We start from the raw sequence: 19,449 nt of genomic DNA, 5'->3' as shown, positions 1-19,449 counted from the left end.
GAAAATCATTTAGAAAACAATAGTTTATTAATAAACAATTAATGCCTCGTTATTTTATATTATTTTATTATCAGACACATTTATTATAGCCTATAAATCACCCATAAATCCCCTTTCTGCTGTGGTTACGGCTCTTCTCATTCAGCACTGCAGGGAAAATATCATTTCCAGGTTCTAATTTGGCCTCAGAAAACCAGTAAAATATATATTTTTTTCATATTAATTTGTCAAATATTTTAAATGTTTAAGGGGCAAAAAAATCAAACAAATATCTGAAAATTCGTCGATATGTAGCTATATATAGCCTATTGTTGCGCAGCATTTGGCATAGGCCTACAGTTCAAATTAAAATGTTATGCAATTTTAAACGGTTAATCGGTTAAACATGGACACCCCTATGTGCATCTTGCTTCAGATCATAATGTTCCATAACACCGATAAACTCCGCCTTTTACCTTGAGCACGCCTCTAGCCCGAGCTGGCCCCCTCTGGCCCAAGGTATTCGACGGGCCAGAAATCCTGGCCGTTGGCCCTGAGGAAGCCCCGATCAAGCCCCGGAAGTGACAGTGGAAACGCGACTGGCCCTGGCACGCACTAGCACGGCCCGGCCCTGGCCCGGCAGTGGAAACGCGGCTAATGAGACAAGAAACTGTCTGGTTACTGACATTCTTCTAAATATCAGAAAATCGACTGAATGGATTCGAAAAAGGTTCAACTCAATTGTTTAACTCTGGGGGAGTTGTAAAATTAGCCTATTTTCGGGTTTTAGACATCACTAACCCATACATTTGCATCAACCCTTCCTCGAATCGAGAATTGAGTGGTTTAACCCAAGTCTTTAACAATATCTTCACTTGTGTGTCGAAGATTGACCCAAGTCTTATAGGTTTGGACAACCCGATCTCACGACCAAGTCGTACGAATTCGACGAATGATTAAAAAGTGGCTAATTCGTAACAATTCATACGACCTCACTCGTACTAATTAATACGATTTTGCTAAATCGTACATATTTTACGAATTGGTATGAATTCGTACGAATGACCTACCCCTTACCCCGCCCCTAAACCTAACCATCACGTGGGTTTAGACAAATCGTACAAATTAGTACGAGTGAGGTCGTACGAATTAGCCACTTTTTAATCATGCGTCGAATTCGTACGAATTGGTCGTGAGATAGTGTTGGTTTGGAACATTTTAATAAATGATGCCGTCAACATTCGGAAAGTGGATGTGGATGTGGAGGTCAGATTTCCATTATATTTTGGGGCACAAGCACTGCTGTGGAATGTGTCAAAAATAAACCAGACTACATTTTTTTTTATGGAATGCGCTTACATGTATAAACTGCAGTTCTATCCATTTGTGGTCCTAACCAATGTGGCTTTTCTGGCTCCTGAAGAGGGGTATCTCTGCTTTTGGAATGATCTCTCATTCACACTGACTCACACAAAGTCATGTCTATGTCAGGAACTCATGATTGACGGGAATGCTTGGACTCTTCGGTACCGCCCAGCAAGCGTTGCCTGTTACGGGCTTACTCATGCTCAGGTTAAAAGAGAGCCAAATCGTGAGAAAGCACCTCATTGTTCAGCATTCACAATGGTCACTACGAGCGCTGAATGGCACTCACAGCTACGAGCAAAGAAACTAATTAGCATAATAGTACAAATCCTGCTGACCACTTAAAAGCTTGTGCTGGCGCAAGAAAACACGACTTACGTAATCCACGACTGGAAGCCAAGCCGTCAAGAGGAGTAAAACTTAACATGCATGAACAGTTTTTTTTTATCAAAACTAGAAAAGCTAAATTTAAATCCTCCAATGATTTCAACCACCGTTAATGCAGAGATCCAACTTTGTATACGGTGTCAAAAACTGAATTCTACTACAATACAACATAGAAACTTCAATGCAAGTCTGACATTTTTCAACTTTTGTTGTTTTTTGTTTTTGCTGCCAGGTGAAAATTGTAAATCTGATCGCTATAAATAAATCAACACACTAAGGATGAGGAACCAGAATGCCTGCTTTGCTTTAGCAAAAGATGTCAAAGACTAAAAACAGCTCGTTTTTGGAGTGTGGGTATGCAATGTGGCTTCCTTGAAGGCATTACTGGACTATGGTTGTGCAACTGTTGAGATGGGAAGTATGCAAATAATTTCAGAGCAGCGTTCATACCTTTAAAGCACTATCTGTGGATGTGGAAAGATGAGCACAGCCCAGCCCGCTGAGGTGCCTCTTTTTCTCTTTTCACGTGGCTCTTTTGTCTGTGTGAAATGCCCGCCATACCAGTAGACTGTGACCTGATTTCTATAGGCTGGAGTTTCTTTGAGAACAGAGCGATCATTCTGAACCCTCAAATGAACAGCAAAGCCCAGTTCACCAAAAAAAAAAAAAAAAACACACACAAACACAAGTATAAGTTCAACAAGCGAAGAGAATACTTTTGGTGCGAAAAAACAAACAAAAAGTATTCTCGTCGCTTGATAAACTTATACTTGAGCCACTGTAGTCATATTTAAACATTTTCTTTAGTGATCCACCTCTCAAATTGAATCAAAAATATCTTCATTTGTGTTCTGAAAACGAACGAAGGTCTTACGGGGTTGGTACAGCATGGAGTGAATAATTAACGACTTAATTTTCATTTTTTGGTGAACTAACCCTTTAATACACCCTTGCTAAATAGAAGTATTCAACTCCAATAAATAAATTAAATAAACTTACTGACTCCAAACTTTTTGAAAAGTAAATATATCCCTGAAAATTAATATCTACATTTTGTGATAGCGACTAATAACAAGTCCAGCTACAACTTTTTCAGTGAAAGACATCACACAACTAATGTTAGCAAATAGCTAAATTGTTTTAACAAAACACTAGTTTAAAATGAACCACCCACTTTTCACCAATCAATCAATCAATCAATGCCCAGTTGATAAAAGTCATGTCCTATTTTTTCTTGTTGAATATCTGATTTCACATTTGGAAATGTGTCAAATTATGGGGTTGCAAATGGCAAATAATGCTGTCTTTAAACAAAGAAACGAACTAAGCAAACTAATAGGCTACTAATTTTATTTAACCAAGCTACATGTATCCAATACCAATAATCTCAAAAAATGTCCAAATATATTGGCCTTATCATTAGTACCAACCATTTTGGAAAGCAGTCACTATTTTGGAAACAAAGTATCTAACACACATTGAAACAGTTCAGCTACAGGATGCTGATTTGTCTTTAAGGGTGCGCTGGGATTTACAGGAAGAGTCGGAGTCTCTCCACAGGAAAGAACTGTCACTCTCTTCACCGCCATTAAAATCAGCAGCCTTTCCTGTAGAAAGTTATCTCCAGACCACAGCGGTTCTATCACACACACATATGTGCTGGTGACAACATAATAACGGCACATGGGGCCACGTTTGGGAACGTGTCTCTGTATGCTTCAAAACACAGCATACGATGACCCTATTTACCCAGCATTTTCGCTTGACCACAGGACCACAGAAATTGTGGGCTGAATCACTCTGAAAGTATTTACTTAATTCATACTCTACATTCTGCAGGATTTTTAACCCCTAACTGACCCAATTGGGTTTTAGAAGAACTTGAAACCAAGGCGTCCTAAGCCAACAAGATCTTCAAGCAAGACGAGTCACCAGACAATGCTACAAACGAAGCAGGAAAATCCACCTTGAATAAATGGATGTGGGTGGGAAGTGAGAGAGCTCATACCTTGTCTCTGGATAAAGAGTCGCAGCAGGGGGTGTGCGGTGGACACGGCCTTGCAGAAGTTCTCATCGTTATTGATGGGGAGGAGGTCTCCGTGAACATCGGCGTATCCGATCATCACCTCCATGTTTGCAATCCGGTGGATTGTCATGATGAGTTTGTAGAATTCCTCAAATTTGCCGGGTTTTACTCGATCCACTGAAAACCTGCGGAACTCTGCTCCATACTGCAAAAGAAACGTGCACGTCAGCATGCTGTCACAAAACATCACTACATTGATTTTTATAGGGCTTTTGATGGATCTTTCCAGTCGTTTGTGATTAGGGGATATGGATTACTGGCCAATGTTTGGCATTTTCTAATAATCAATAAGTTACATACTTATTGATAACCCCGATACATGTTCGAGGCAGACATTTCTTTTGACAGCAGTAGGACTTTTATTTTGACAGTGTTGTTCTTTATCAGTGTACGGTCTATTAAAAAGTTAACATTAAATAAGAAAGTAAACTATAAAAGTATTAAAGCATTTGCATTTGTATTAGTTATAGAAAGGAGAAATAAAGGCTATAATACTTTCTCACTCAGCATTCAGCAAATATGCATTTTTATCATTCAAAAATCTTTGAATAACTTATAATTATTGTATAACATGCGTCTCTAAAGTGTGCCTGCATAAAAACATTTGAAAAAAGTCTATCGATCGACCGAAATCACTCTCATAGTTTATTCTTTGGCGAATTGGTTGCCAATTCATATCAATTCATATGATCTCATACCGAAATTTTATGCAAATTTCATTGGTATTGGTCATTTGCCAGAATTGACAAGTTAAAGGTCATACGATTTAGCCTTCTTCCCAACTTTAAATCAGACACAGAGACAAAGCATTGCAGTAATATTTTATGTATTTGAATGAATTAAGAGTGAGAGACAGATTGTGCGTGTGTGTAAATTGCATCTCTTTACTAGTGAAGCTGTGAGTTTAATTACTTAAAAAAATAGATGATTCCACCTTGTTGCTGAGATACATCTTAAAGACATATAAGGCATCTTTTCAGTAGTAAAGCTATTTTATTAATATAAGTCACAGGGCAATCTTGAAAACAAATGCTCCCCGAGTCCTGAATCTTTCTGTAAGTGGGCTGTGTGATCTCTGTGTGTGAGTAACTGTCTGTGTGTGTGTGTGCGCTTCAATGAAAGCAGCCCACCTTCCAGCCAAACAAAGATTTAAAACAAAGGTTTACAATTTTCACATTCTTCAGCACCACCAAGGTTAAATCACACCAACCTCATTTTATCCAGTTTCAAACTAAAGGTAGACCTAACATGTCATCTTATGTCTGTTTCGACTCCACCAACTAAAACTGAAGACGACACTTATTTCTGTTACTTAATGGCATTCAAATTAATCCATTTAACCTTCAGACATGTCAGAAATCTCGAAACACTGACATTGTTAAAGCCCTGGCCAAAACACTCTTTATCTCTCAGACAGCTCTGCTGTTTGTAATGTGGAAATGGAGTCAAACAGGGGCAGAGACACAATAGAGTGAAGCACAATGAGGGATGATGAGTAAGCAGAGCTAACTTCCACAACACACACTAGCGGATGTCACCCCTGCACAGGTGAACAAACCCAACCAATCTTCTCAGAACAGGACACGTCATTACTTTTCCTCTGCACTGCAGCTTTTTAAGTGTTTTGCTATACGCCTTATTCACTGCAGCGCCATCTTTGATTTTTAATGAGAATGAAAGCGAGGCTGTGAGGGATAAACTTGCATCTCTTCAATGGGCTGTACTGTTATTTAATGTGTTTTCGGATTGTTCTGCTCATGAAACACTGGAAAAACATCTTTCTAAGAAATGTCAGTTGACAAAAAACTCCCGACAATGTAAGCTGTGGAAAATTGTAAGTAATCTAGCCGCTTTATTCAGCTTTTTACAGCGGTTGCCATTGGAAACACGGTAAGCCTCACTTTCATACCTGTCATGGCGCTGCTCTGAATAAGGTCTATGCCATTAACAAACAATTCATGTACTAGATATTAAAGGGGTGATGCACTGAGAAATCAAATTTTCCTTGAGCTTCTGACATCTAAGAGGTCATCATATTATAAGAATATCCTGTACGTTTCAGAACTGAAAACGTCTTTGTTAGTCCAATAAAAACTTTTATTGACACCAGCCTCAGCAAACGACTCGTTTTTCAAAGTGGGGAACTATGACGTCAAAGAGGATAAAACACCACCCCCGCAGAAGAAGATCAACGCCTACTTCAACGCGGCTGGTTTAGCCCCGCCCACCGATTCGCTTCATTTCACTGAGGATTGTTTTGTAAACAAGACTGGATTTGCAGACCGATTGAGAGTAAAGAACGATGCTGTGCCGTCTATATTGGATCTGACAGGAATTGTGCAACACACGGACATGTATGAGCGAATCATTCCGGTTGCCATTTTACAACATTGGACGTTTTCAAAACAATTTCCCCCACATACACCGACGGGTGAGTCGAAACTCATTATAATAAGCAAAACTGTTATCCACTCACAGCAGTGGACGTTTACTTCCAAGTCTTCAGTGCGAGACGCCCATAAAAACCGAGCGTTTCTGATCTGGGCTCAAAACTAGGGTAGAAAATAGCCTATTACTTATTCATTTTGATGTTTTTGAACGCAAAAACCACGCGAACGTCATGAGTTGACCTCAAGACAACAATTTAACAAATTTAAAAAGCCAGTTCATGACCGTTCATGATAAAAAACTACATAAAACAAAAACATAAATATTCTAGAAAAATGTCAAATAAAATATTATTATAAACTACAATCGTATATCAATATAATACTAAAATAGCACTGATTGGGATGTGGTCTAATCTCTTTATCTCCACAGACACTTTTAAACAACACCATCACATAATGGCAGAATTTAAAGTCACCTGGTTTAAAGTGCCATGACCAAATATATTCAAGCATATTGTGTGTGGGATTCACCCCTAGAAACCTTTGGTTACAAGCTCTGAACATCAGACTATGGCCAGAAAGTATAACTTCGCCTATATTCGGAGGAGAAAATTGTCTGTCCCCTTCACCAAAAGGGGTCAAGCTGAGTTTAGGCCTATGTCTGGAATCACGTGACTGTCACGCAGATGCGAGTCTTGATTCAATGCGTGGGTCGTCCCATCCAGCCTGAAAAACACTGGCCTCACTTTGTCTTTCACAGCAGCGGTTGAGTCTGCAGAATCCCAGCATTCCCTCATGGACTGTAATTATGCCCCAAGAACCAGAGTCCTACATTAACTGCTGGCAGTCTGTCATTAGCACATGAAATATAAATGTGAAGAAGCAGAAATACACTCAGAGGGTCTCTGGGGTGGCAGGTGTGACATCAAGTTGACTGCATGTGACAATGTGAGCCCAATTGCAGACACATATGAATTACGAAAAACATCCATCCCACTGCCTAAGTGTGAGAATTTAACCCATTTATCAGCAAAGACATCAGAGCTGCGTCACTGACTAAATAAATAAAGTACATTGATGCAGTCTTTCTGTTTCTAATGTGGAGAACAAATTGTTTTAAATTGACATTAAATGGTGACATACTTTTGTTGTTGTTCTTTCTCTGAGAGTCAATGGATAATGTTAGTCATGGTTTCTTCAGCAAACTGTAACAATTTGAGCAGCGTATTCAACAAGGCTAAATTACAAAAGTCAGGGTAAAATTATCAGGTTGTGTTATTTAAACATAGATAACCCCACTGGGAGCCAGAAACATTTCGGACAATGATGTTTTATTTTGCCAAGACTAATGGCTTGGCCATTTATTACTGTTATTGGGAGTTATATGACAGGGTTGTAGGCCAAGGACAACATTATTTCTTTGTTTCTTACCATTTCCTTGAATAATAACATGAAACACGTGCATAATGTAAGGTAAATAAAATAAGGTTAAAAAAAATTATCCCTAGTTTAAGTCTAGTAGTCCCAGACTAAAATTAATGTAATGCTGAAAGCAACTTGCATTGACATTTCTTAAAATATATCAGTGCCATTGTTTTGTCTCAAGATACATACCAGTAAAGGTTTTCTTTTGTAAAGCACATTTATAAAAGCTAACTATTTAAATGTCCTAATTGAAATAAGGTCTAATCCAGGCCATCATTTCATAACATATTTGTTTTTGCTGTGGAATCAAGATGAAATGTTATTAATACCAAACACTACATTCTGGTATCATGAAAAACCATTAAAATACTAATTCGATTTTTGCAACTGGAATCTTATCGCATCTGGTTAGGACACAGCGTAAATCTGAATCCATCTTAATTTTGTTGTTATCCATGTGCAAACTCAATCTTAAAAACAATAACATGACCTCAGATAATTGAGTATACGGGCTTATACAGAGCATAAAGTACACAATTTCCAACATCGAAATCCTGAGTAATAGGAGAACAGCGAAAACACTTTATCAGACCTCAAACCCTGACAGGTTCAGGCAAGTCAAAACACGACACTACAGCCAAATACACAGCTCTTTGTGTTAAATACTTGTGTGACACTCAACAGTACCCACCAAAACCCAATCTTATCAAATGTCAGTATAGCATTCCAAAGAGTACATTTCTAATTGAGATCCAGCTTGGTCAGTGGAAAACAGAATTGAAAGAGCAGTTGGAGGAGTGTTTCTGGAAGATGTATAAAGCCCTGGACACGTTAGATATAAAGTGGTGGTGGGAGGAGGAAAAAAAAACAGCTCCTCACAAAAGAACATTGGCTCATGGTTCATTTCAGAAACCCCCTCATGCACTCTTATCACCAAGCCAAACAACCCTTCCTTGATTGTGATGTACCGGAACTGGGTGGTGACATCATAAAAACACTACGTGTGATACCGAGAGATTAGTGACATCACAGCGTTGCATCATAGTGGAGTAACACATCCTTTGTGATGTTGATATGATTGATAAACAGTGTTCCAAACATCATGGCATCTTAGATAACAATTCCATAAATATTCTTGCCTCGCAGGTTTAAGTTTCACAAATCCATCCATTGATACTTTTGTTTAGGGGGCGAGTATTGGTTCAGTGGGAAAGCGGGTTGATCGACAGACACCATTCCAACATGTATAGGTATCCATCTTCGAAGAAAAGAGAAATGTAACGGGGCCCTCTTGTCTTTACAGAGCCCAAACAGTGGCTCCTTTCATTGACCACAGTAGCAGGGATTCAGGCCGTTATGAATTAGACGAGCACGACTGAATAATAGAGGCGAATAATAATCAGACAATGGTAACGGAGTCTGGATCTGGGCACGTCGCCCACACATTCCAACAATTAGGACCATCACATCCATAACCACATTATAAAAGTTTGTCTAGCCAAAGTCTAGTTCAACAGACAACTGAGTTTGCAGCCACTCTCATTCATTTTTGAATATATAGTGAATAAAGTGACAGACATCTCAAATGGGAAAGCAGAGACATGTAATGAATCATCTAGTTCCAATGGGTCTCAATGACAGCGCCTAGATAGATACCAACATGTAGTCCACACCACCATTATACGAGCGGTGACAGATATAGAATTATTTCTGTGAAGGCTTGGTTGAAGCTTTGTCAGATATTTCCCCAGGCAAATTGAACAGTTACTGTATATGAAAGGCCTTCATGGCACCACTTTGAGTTATGATAAATCTATCATCGTGATATAAATGAAAATCATGCTATTCTCCAAGGGAACTAGAATGATAGACGGAAAAACACAGAAAGACAGACATCTTAAATGGATAGTTCACCCAAAAATAGTCTTTATATTGAACATAAAAGAAGATATTTTGAAGAATGTTGCAACTAAACAGTTTGAGTTTATGAACATTGAGTTTCATCATTTCCTACTATCGAAGTCAATGAATGCTGGTTACTAACATTCGTCAAAATATCGTGTTTTATGTTCAACCAAATAAAGGTTTGGAACAACATGAAGGTGAGTACATTTTTTGAGAAAACGGTCCCTTTAATCCAAATTTCCCTCATTATATTATTAAAGTATCAATGTTAACAGTGGAAGAAACTAAAAAGTTTCACTTTGTCCAACTGACAAATAAAAGAGCCCATCCCAATGAATCAGCTCTCGTGTTTGCTCTTGTCAAAGGAGTAAATATGTCCTTGTGTTGTTAGAATACTATTTTCGGACAGCTGGAAATGAGGAGAGTATTTAACCAGACCTGATGTGAAGATTTGCAAACACAAAACTTCAGAGAGCAGCAAGAATGCTCCCATCTGAAGAGCAGAAGCTCCCATCTGAAAGCCACATGCTGCAGCCAGACTACAGAAATACTGGAACAGGATTGTGCTTGATAAATTTGAAGGTTTTATATTATTTTGGAGATCTAAAGTCACGGAAACCATAAACACTATACATGAATGTGACAGTTCAAGCGCCAAAACGGTTGTGTTGCAACTCGTTTTACAGGAGCTGACTAAAAGGTAACGTTAAGGAGAAAAACGCTGATGAAACAAAATCAATTCTCAAAAGCAGATGGAAACGTTATTTTCAATTGACGTAAGTAAATGAGCACTATGCAAAGATTTCATATGCTATAATATGATTTGACATGGGCTAACCAAAGTTAGCCATCCCTATTTTTACCTTCTAAAAATATACAACATCGTGTAACTATGCAACGAAACTATTCTCGCAAAATATTGCTTTCCAGTGTGCATTTCAAACAACTCACCTTGCTTTTCACTTCCACGCCGTTCATGTTCAAGCTACGCAAAGATTGCGATTTATTAAAGCTCCGGTTCATTTTGCTCGCTTCTAACTTTTCAGCCCGTCCAGGATGATGGGCTCGATTTATAAGCCTGTCCCCTTATTGAACGTCCAATATCCACGTTCCAGATGCGGAAAAGTTAGTCCTCGGAGGATGTGTGACAGATTTTCGTAACTTGAGGTCGCGCGGTGTCGGTCACTTCACAAAACTTCTGCAGAAAATTATGTGAAAGGCAAATCAGCGCCTCTCACTAGGGGGAGTGGGTTAAGTTTTCACATAATGACATCATCGCTCTCTCTCACAACGAATCCCGACGAGCAGTCCTACTATGGTGAAGGCTGTTCTTATGAATATTAAGTGAGTAACGTGACGTTGGTCCGGAAGAGGTAACGATTGGCTTAAAAGCGAACGTTAGAAAGTGGGCGGGAATTAGCTGTTCGGTTAAACACAAAAACTTTAAGGATAAATTGTTTTTCCTTTTTGAAATGAAATCCTAAAATGGAAATTGCTCTCCACTATTTAATAACAACTGAATTCCAATAAATTAATAGATTTTCTACTCAGAAAACAAGACGGTTCTTTCCGCCGAAGGCTGGCTAATGAATATTAGCTTCACGTGACGGTTACCAAGCAACTTTAACTCGACGTTATTATTATTAATGAGCCATTCCTTAGCCATAGTAGGGTTTGTTATATATCTCCTAACCTAACTAATCGCATATGAATATGGAGTGCACAATTACATACAGTAAAGAGACTATATAGACGCACTATATTTAGAAGGTGATGTTAATGTTAAGGACATTCAGATTGTCGAGATGTGCATCATTGCAGGGAAGCGGCTCTCAGGCGCCTATTCCCGACAGCTGGCCAAGAATGTTTTTTTAGTAACTTCTCCGGCAAACATTCCACTGGCCAGTAAAAAAAAGTATATGTATGCTTGTCCGTGATGTCAAAGCTACCAAAATGAAATGTACGTCATCATTTACTCACCCAAACGTTACGAGAATGTGTTCCGTTGAACCACCAAAAGAAGATATTTTGATGTCTGTAACCATTGACTTCCATTGTATATTATTTTTATATAATTTTTTTTCCATACTGTGGAAGTCAATGGGGTCCATCAACTGTTTGATTGGCCAACACATATTCTTAAAAAAAAAAATATATATATATATATATATATATATATATATATATATATATATATATATATAGGGGTTACAGTGTAGCCTACTACTACGTGCGATCATAGGCGTGCGATGGATCGATCATACGTCAACTGTTGTGGCCTTACTAGTTGTTCACACATTGACCGCTAGATGTCACTACTACACAATAAAAAGAATGTGCCTTATGCAGTTGAAGTGCACTGAATTAAATTGTTTCAGACATAGCCCCTATGTACACGCACTAGCTGTATGCTATTTATACTCCATCCTATGACTCTGATTGTGTCTGGCTGAAATAAGAAAGTCATATTAACCTAGGAAAGCTGCGACTTTGTCACAAAGCCTATTGCAATTTTTCGGGCATTTATTAAATTTTCTTCTAAAATGATCATTTTTATCAAGCTTGTATATTTAAGTTCAGTAATTTCACTTAAATGGCAATGATAATTACCTATTAATTGTCATTTAAGTGAAATTACTGAACTTAAATATACAAGCTTGATAAAAATGGTCATTTTAGAAGAAAATTCCAAATGGCATTTATGGCTTTTGCATCTGAACTCTTCATTTGTAAAAAAAAAAAATAATAATAATAAAATAAAATAAAGACGGATCAGATTTGAGGGACAGGTTTACAGTTTATGTGAAGTCTAGTCTTAGAACCAGTGTGAAGTACTTAAACATCAGTGTTATTCACCTATCATTAGCCTCTGATTTTAGGGAAAAGTTATGGGTAGGGCTTAGGTTCGGGGTAGGGATTGGGTAAGGACTACATTTTGGTACAGTAATGTTGATCCAGAATCAACAAAATATGTTGATCCAGGAACATATGTTGGTCTTATGCAACAAAATCCCGGTAACCATTCTCCTATAGGCTCCGAATTGACTCTCTTAAGAACGTGCAGGCGGGCGTTATCGGAATTCGGAAGCTAGTGATTATAGTTTGAAAAAGTTATATAAATGGATATCTTTCTTACAAAAATGCATCGGCTTCAGAAGGCCTCTAGTAAACCCCTGGTCTGGAGCGATATGGATTACTTTTATGATGGATGGATGCGCTTTTTGGGCTTCAAAAAACAAGATACCATTCACTCCCGTTATAAAGCGGACATAGATTGTGAATATCTAACCAGATTGTTTCTGGCTGAAATAAAAAAGTCTTCCTATAGCTTCAGGGTGAGTAAATTATAGAATCATTTTCATTTTTGGGTGAACTAACCCTTTAAGTAGGCTATGTTTAACAGATCCCTGTGCGTACAATGCGTAGGTCAAAGAAACATTTGCATTTGGGCTTGCATACTTGCGTAATGTATTTTTCTGGCTTTCTGCTATACTGCTGCCGGGCCCCTTATAACCCCAGAGGGCTGTGTTAAAACCCAGGCCAAAACAGAGGCTCACATACACATTTTATATGTAACACGAGATGTAAGACAGAGATCAGAGCGAAATGCTTTGATTGCCATTGCTGATGTTGAGACTTTTAAACTGTCTCAGGATCAGTCAGACTTGTCACTAAGTAATAGTTTTAAGACCACGGCTGATCTGGGATCTGCATCCCACTTTTGTTTTGACTGGTCTCAGAGAGTGATTAAACAAGTTTAAGGGGCTTCGACCCCTGCAGTCATGCAGCCACTAATGGGCATTTGCTGGACTCTGTAAACAGCGACGGGAAGCTCAGCATTACGGATAGTGTTTGGGAGCTCGATTTTAGTGCCTACAAAATCCATACAAATATGCAATTACATTATACTGGACTGTCAGTAGCCTATAGATAATGCTTGAAATGAGGGTTCGGATTACCACTTTAAGTGTTGGACAGCACACACAGAATAATAACTAGTGTTATTTTGAGAAACTTAATTTTTACCCTGATGAATCATGAAATTGAAGCACGCTTTTAATGAAATATTAATTATTTATATTCTTTCCTCGTGTGATTGAGAAATTTAAGAACCACTTTCGCGCCACTAGGGGGAGACAGATCCTATAAGATGAAGCACATATCAGACAAAGAACTCCACATCAAACCATGAGATGGGGGCTTTCTGGCATGTTTTTAGAGACCTCTGGGATATCTACATAGGAATAAATGCTGTGAAGTTTTTATTTATAGGTACTAGCCTGATAAAATCCCTTTCATCTTGGAAATAAGTAGGCCTACTGGATATATGCTCTCTCTCTCTCTCTCTCTCTCTCTCTCTCTCTCTCTCTCTCTCTCTCTCTCTCTCTCTCTTTTTTTTTCTTTTTTTTCTTTACTAAACTAATGTGAAATACTGTTATATTTTGGGTAAGAACAATATTGTCAAATTGCGAGTTTGGTTGCCAATGCCAATATATTTTCAGCAGTTATTTACTCCAGTCAGAAATCATTCTAATGAGCTGATTTGCTTATTGAAACATTTCTTATTATTACCATCAATGTTAAAAGCAGATGTGCGTCTTAATATTTTTGTGGAAAACATGATATGCCTAGATTTTTTTCCAGGATTATTTAATATAAAATATTAATTACAAATTCAAAAGAACAGCATTCGCTTTGTCGCTTTTTAATTTCCCAAAGAGAATAAAAGCTCAAATTTAAAAACAAAAACCAAAACATTTGAATTATTTCAAATCTTTGAACTGTAGTATGTATATAGTTCACACTTTTTTATCATAAAAAAAGACCTCAGGAATCTCACATCTGTGTCCTCTGGAGTTTAGAAAGAAGTATCCCAACCTCCCAAGTATCCTATCAAAATCTCCCGAGACCAAATTTTAAGCTGTGTAAATCAAATTGAATGTATAGGCCTAAAAACTATACATGTATGTCTCTTGTATTTTTCTAAGAAATTTAAAGACAAATATCTGAAACTAAGAAACCTCAGTGAAACTCCAATATGCCTTCTGTGGAAAAGCATCACAGAGCAATAACATTTTCCTCTGGCGAAGTGCCTCTGATGCTAATGTAGATCAAAACAATCCTTGACAGGAACGGGACATGCGCCATGAGCGATGTTTAGCATTCACTTTCCTCTGAAACAATTAGATTCCTCTATTTACTCCTCGCGTGCAGGTATCTAGGGCATACAGAGACCGGATTACAGTACGCAGACCACAGTTTGCATCTTGTAAGTCATATTTTGATAACTGGTTATGTCATCAAATGTTAAACTTGATGATGTGTCGCAGTGAGTTGCTGTGTTTTATTGTGTGTGTTGATGTGATTCGTTCAGCCAGCTGCACACGCCGCTTTAAAGTCACCATGAAATCATTCTTTGTTATTGTTTTTTTTTTTTTTTTTTTTTCGGAGGGAGTGGCTGGAAAATTAAAGTATTTGTTACGATTTATTTGCACATTATTATTTTCTTTAATCAATCAATCAATTAATTAATTATCTTTAATCAAAACAACTCCCCCTTCCCTATTGCGACATCACTTCTCTTCTCTGACTCTGATGATAGGTGTGTTCGACATCGCCTGCGGCTGGATGCAACCGATCGGCGAGAACAGCCGCGTGCAGGCGGGGAGGAGCTGCAAACGGAGACGTGAAGTCGGACAAATTTCTGGTTCCCGTAGTGACGGCTCACGTGGTGTTTGCATACCACAGCGGAAGTGAAATAAATGCAAGATTTGCCAAATAAACAGATATTTCAGACACATTTTCATTCAATACTTTACTGCTTCATACAGCATCTGTTTGAACTAGAATAAAGTAATAAGCCTATATCAATGAAGTGGAGTCAACGTTTTTTAATCAGTTTTATTTTGATAAACATGACACAACATAACATTGCAACTACATGAAAAGAGTGTTTACTGTTATAAAATACTGATTTGTGAGCTTTAGTGGAACTAAAAGTGTGAGATTAAACAAGAAACGCACGTGATCGTTGTCATGCGGTGAATCCGGCGAATCGTGGAACAGCTGTGACATCATCAGAGCTCGTGCAGCCGCTCTTGAGAAGCTGCGCTGGCTGAGTCCTCCGGCTACTCTCGTATCGCTCTCGCGGTACTTTGATGGCATACATCACAGTCACGTCAGCGCTGCATCAAGTCGGACAAAATTTTTAACCGGCATGCACTGTTTCAAGTCAGCCGCCGATCGGGCTGCGCAGAGCTGCATGAAGTCGAACAAGCCTATTGTGTTTGCAATAGCTTGAGGGCGGGTCAACCTGTCAATCACTTGACATCAGAGCAGTAGCAAACCAATCAATTCCCAATGGACCAAATCAAGCCCCGCCCTCATTTCTTTTGATCAAGAAGCCGTTTCACACATAGGGAAGAACAGACTATCTCAACTTCTGTTTCATGCCGACTTTAAAGGAACTTGTGGCCAGCTTCCCTGATCTGCACACATGAACGCATGTCCAAAGGAGAAGAATGAAAGATCCTCTGTGAGAATGTCCTGGAGAGAAGACGCTGTTCTCTACCATTTTTTTCAGAAGTAAATATCCCCTCAAACTCGCACACACAGACATTCTGAACATCAGCAACAAGGGGTTAGTTGGAGAGAACGAAAAATTCTTCCTTTCTTTGAAAACCTGATTAAAACCTTGAGTTTGTTTAAAGCATATGGATGATCTCAGCGTCTTCATACTCTTACACAGGCCGCTGTGATTAGGGCCACATTTCAGCTGATGCTCCACTGACTTTAGTTCGTCTTCACCGTGGCGCTCGTGGTCTGTCCTGACGGATGAGGGATGAAACATTTGAATGAGACCTCTTTGTTTTTGGCCCAACCACCGTCCAATCTTTTGTGAAGAGCATTCTCTGTCTCGACACGTAGAAGAACAAATGGAGCATTGGTTGTATTTGCTTAGTCAAAAAGTCCTGCTTTATATCATTGAATGGCAAAGTTAAGAGTAAATTCCTGCTTTTTGACATTCGTATCCTTCAGAAAACATGTCCTGACTGTGATAAAATAAAGAAATGTGTATTGAGCAGCAAATTAGCGATCTGAAGAATGAGTAATGATGCTGAAAATGACATGACTAAATTATATAATAAAATAGAAAACAGTTATTTAAATTGTAAAAAAACAAAACAAATATAATTTTGCTATTTTTACCGTATCGTAGAACAATTAAATTCAACGTTTGATGAGTAATAAAGGAGAAGTTCGCTTTTAAAAAAAACTTTTGCTGATAATTTACTCACCCCCATGTCATCCAAGATGTCCATGTCTTTCTTTCTTCAGTTGAAAAGAAATTAAGGTTTTTGATGAAAACATTCCAGGATTTTTCTCCAGACTTCAATGGGAACCAAACGGTTCAAGGTCCAAAAGACAGTTCCAGTGCAAACCGTTCCAAGGGCTTTAAACGATTCCAGACGATGAATAAGGGTCTTATCAAGCGAAACGATCGCTCATTTAAAAAAAAACAAAGTAAAACAAAGATTTGTCCATCAAAATGAACAAATCTTTTTCTGAGTCAATTCGTTCATTGAATGAACCAATTGACAGGAAAAAAGAACGAGTTCGAACAGGAGAGTCATGAAAGCACATCACAGAACAGAGCAATCAAATAATCCTGAAAAACAAAAATACACAAAAATATTAAGCAGAACAACTGTTTTCTGCATTGGTAATCAAGAAATGTTTCTTGAGCAGAAGATCAGGGTAATATTTAATCATCCATTTTATCACAGTCTGATCAAGTCGCATAATTTGAGGTATCATGTCCCTAGCACAAAAGTTGAGTCATGTGTCAAAGGATGGTTTGTTTGCACAATAATATTTGTGATGTTTGCCTAAGCAACATGTTTTATTTGTATAGTACCTTTCCTAAGCACAAGGTCATCATTTATGAATATTTTCCCCATTGTGCATATTGCCAACAAACAAACATCATGCAGATGTTGTTCTCTTAATGAACGGTAACGACACGCTCAGGCAAGAGAAGCGGCAGCGCACAGTATGTCTAGAAGCCGCGCCTAGCTTGCCGTTGTCAGGGTTTGTTCCCGACCGTGCCTGAAGCCTGATGGTGTCAAAACACTCTCCATTTTTTCCCCGAAGAATGAAAACACAAGCCATCTGGAGCAGGGGTCAAAGGGTAATTTTAGGCATGGTAATGAGGATGCTTGTTGCTGGAGGATGTGTGGAACACACAGCAGTGGGTCTGTCTGCCGCTGGAGTGAGCATTAAACACTAACAGCACTACACAATCTCAGATATGCCTTCCTCTTTCTCTTCACATTCCTCTCTGTACTCATCTTTCACTTAAGGCATGATGGGTACAAAGAGAGCTGTTTTAAAAGTTGCTGCCTCGGACACGCTCTTTAGGTCAAATTCTAATGCAAAATCACGAGAAAGCAATCCTACAATATAGTGTGATAATTCCTCCAGGATTTGAGAGAAATGGTACAGGTTATGTATTTATTTTTTCTTTATTTTATGCATCAGGTATCATAAACTAGCGATGAACATTTTTCTGGTACATTACATTTATTAGTCTAAGTTAATGTTAATTTATACATATAAAGTTGTTTGTGAAATTTTACAACTGTATAGAAATTAAAATTAATCAAGATTATAGATCTACTGTTGAGCAATGTTTTGTATTGTTTAGCATGCTTATAAAAGAAATGTGCATGAATGTAATGTTTCAGACACATAATTCAAATTGCAATTTTAAAAAATGTATTATTGTTTAAATGTATAATACATTTAGTTTAACTTTTTGACCCATTTATGGTTAAGTATCATTGTGTGCAATTTCATAAACATCGTCTAAATAAATATGGTTAAAGTGTACTGCTGAATGTACTAAGCATTTATTGTAAACTGATATTGACTTTAATGTCATTTCTATTGTATTTAAATATATTTGTTAAGTTGCAATTTAACACATAATTTAAATATACATTTTTACATGTAACATTTAATAAGACACTAGAATAATCAAGTATACTTTACATGCACTTTAGTATGTTAGTTAATAACAAAATAAGTGTACTTTTAAGCACTACAAAATATTATTAAAACATAATGATTTAATTTCAAAGTGCACACTTTTTAAAAGTGACTTAAAAAAGTCATGAAAGTTCACTTAAAGGGATAGTTCACCCAAAAATAACCATCTACCATAGTATTTTTCTCCCCTATTATGGTAGTCAATGGGGGTCGGGATTCTTCAAAATAACCTCCTGTGTTCAGCAGAACAAAGACATTTATACAGGTTTGGAACAATTTTATATATATACACATATATATATATATATATATATATAAATTTTGTGAACTATCCCTTTAAGCGGCCTTTTTTCATAAATATTATATTATCTGTAAGTTCTGTTTTTTTTAAGAATACACATTTAAGGTATGAAGTACACAAGTGCACATCCAATACAATTAAGTGCTTTCATTTTCACAAGGATTTCATTAAGTATTCATTAAATATTAAGAATTCACAATTAAAAAATTTCTCAAATTCGTCAAACTCTATTAGAATCATTTATGATCATTTCATATCAGTCACAATAGTTTTTATTTCATTCCAAAATCCTTTCCCTGCATTACTAATCACAATTGCTCACATACAGTAACCACCAGGCCTCATCTCTGACATTAGTTTCCCAAGACCAAGTACACCAAGCCCATCGGTACTATGAGTCATTTAGTGACATGAACACTAAAACCAAGAAAGTGTGTTATCAACCTGAAAACAATAACCAAAGCACATTCATTCAAATTCAAAACAACTCATCCCTGTTAGTTTTAAATAGTCACTTATTTCTGAAACTCAAAGGAGGTTATTTTTCCTAAGTGTAGTCT

At 37.6% G+C, this 19,449-nt stretch overlaps 1 protein-coding gene across 1 annotated transcript in view; it reads right to left on the bottom strand.

The window, feature by feature from the left end:
- pard6gb (par-6 family cell polarity regulator gamma b) overlaps positions 1–10,812 on the bottom strand; it is a 44,021-nt gene extending 33,209 nt beyond the window's left edge. Inside the window, exons 1-2 of the mRNA XM_039681169.2 lie at positions 10,489–10,812; positions 3,740–3,962 (exon numbers count right to left, since the gene is read on the bottom strand). Of these exons, the coding sequence (XP_039537103.2) occupies positions 3,740–3,962; positions 10,489–10,560 (295 nt within the window). The 5' untranslated portion in view covers positions 10,561–10,812. The remainder of the gene's footprint in view (positions 1–3,739; positions 3,963–10,488) is intronic.
- Positions 10,813–19,449: the final 8,637 nt, after the last annotated feature.

The sequence above is a fragment of the Pimephales promelas genome, chromosome 18 (genome assembly GCF_988280905.1).
Source record: "Pimephales promelas chromosome 18, fPimPro1.hap1.1, whole genome shotgun sequence".
NCBI lineage: Eukaryota > Metazoa > Chordata > Actinopteri > Cypriniformes > Leuciscidae > Pimephales > Pimephales promelas.
This window is presented reverse-complemented; position numbering and strand designations above follow the sequence as displayed.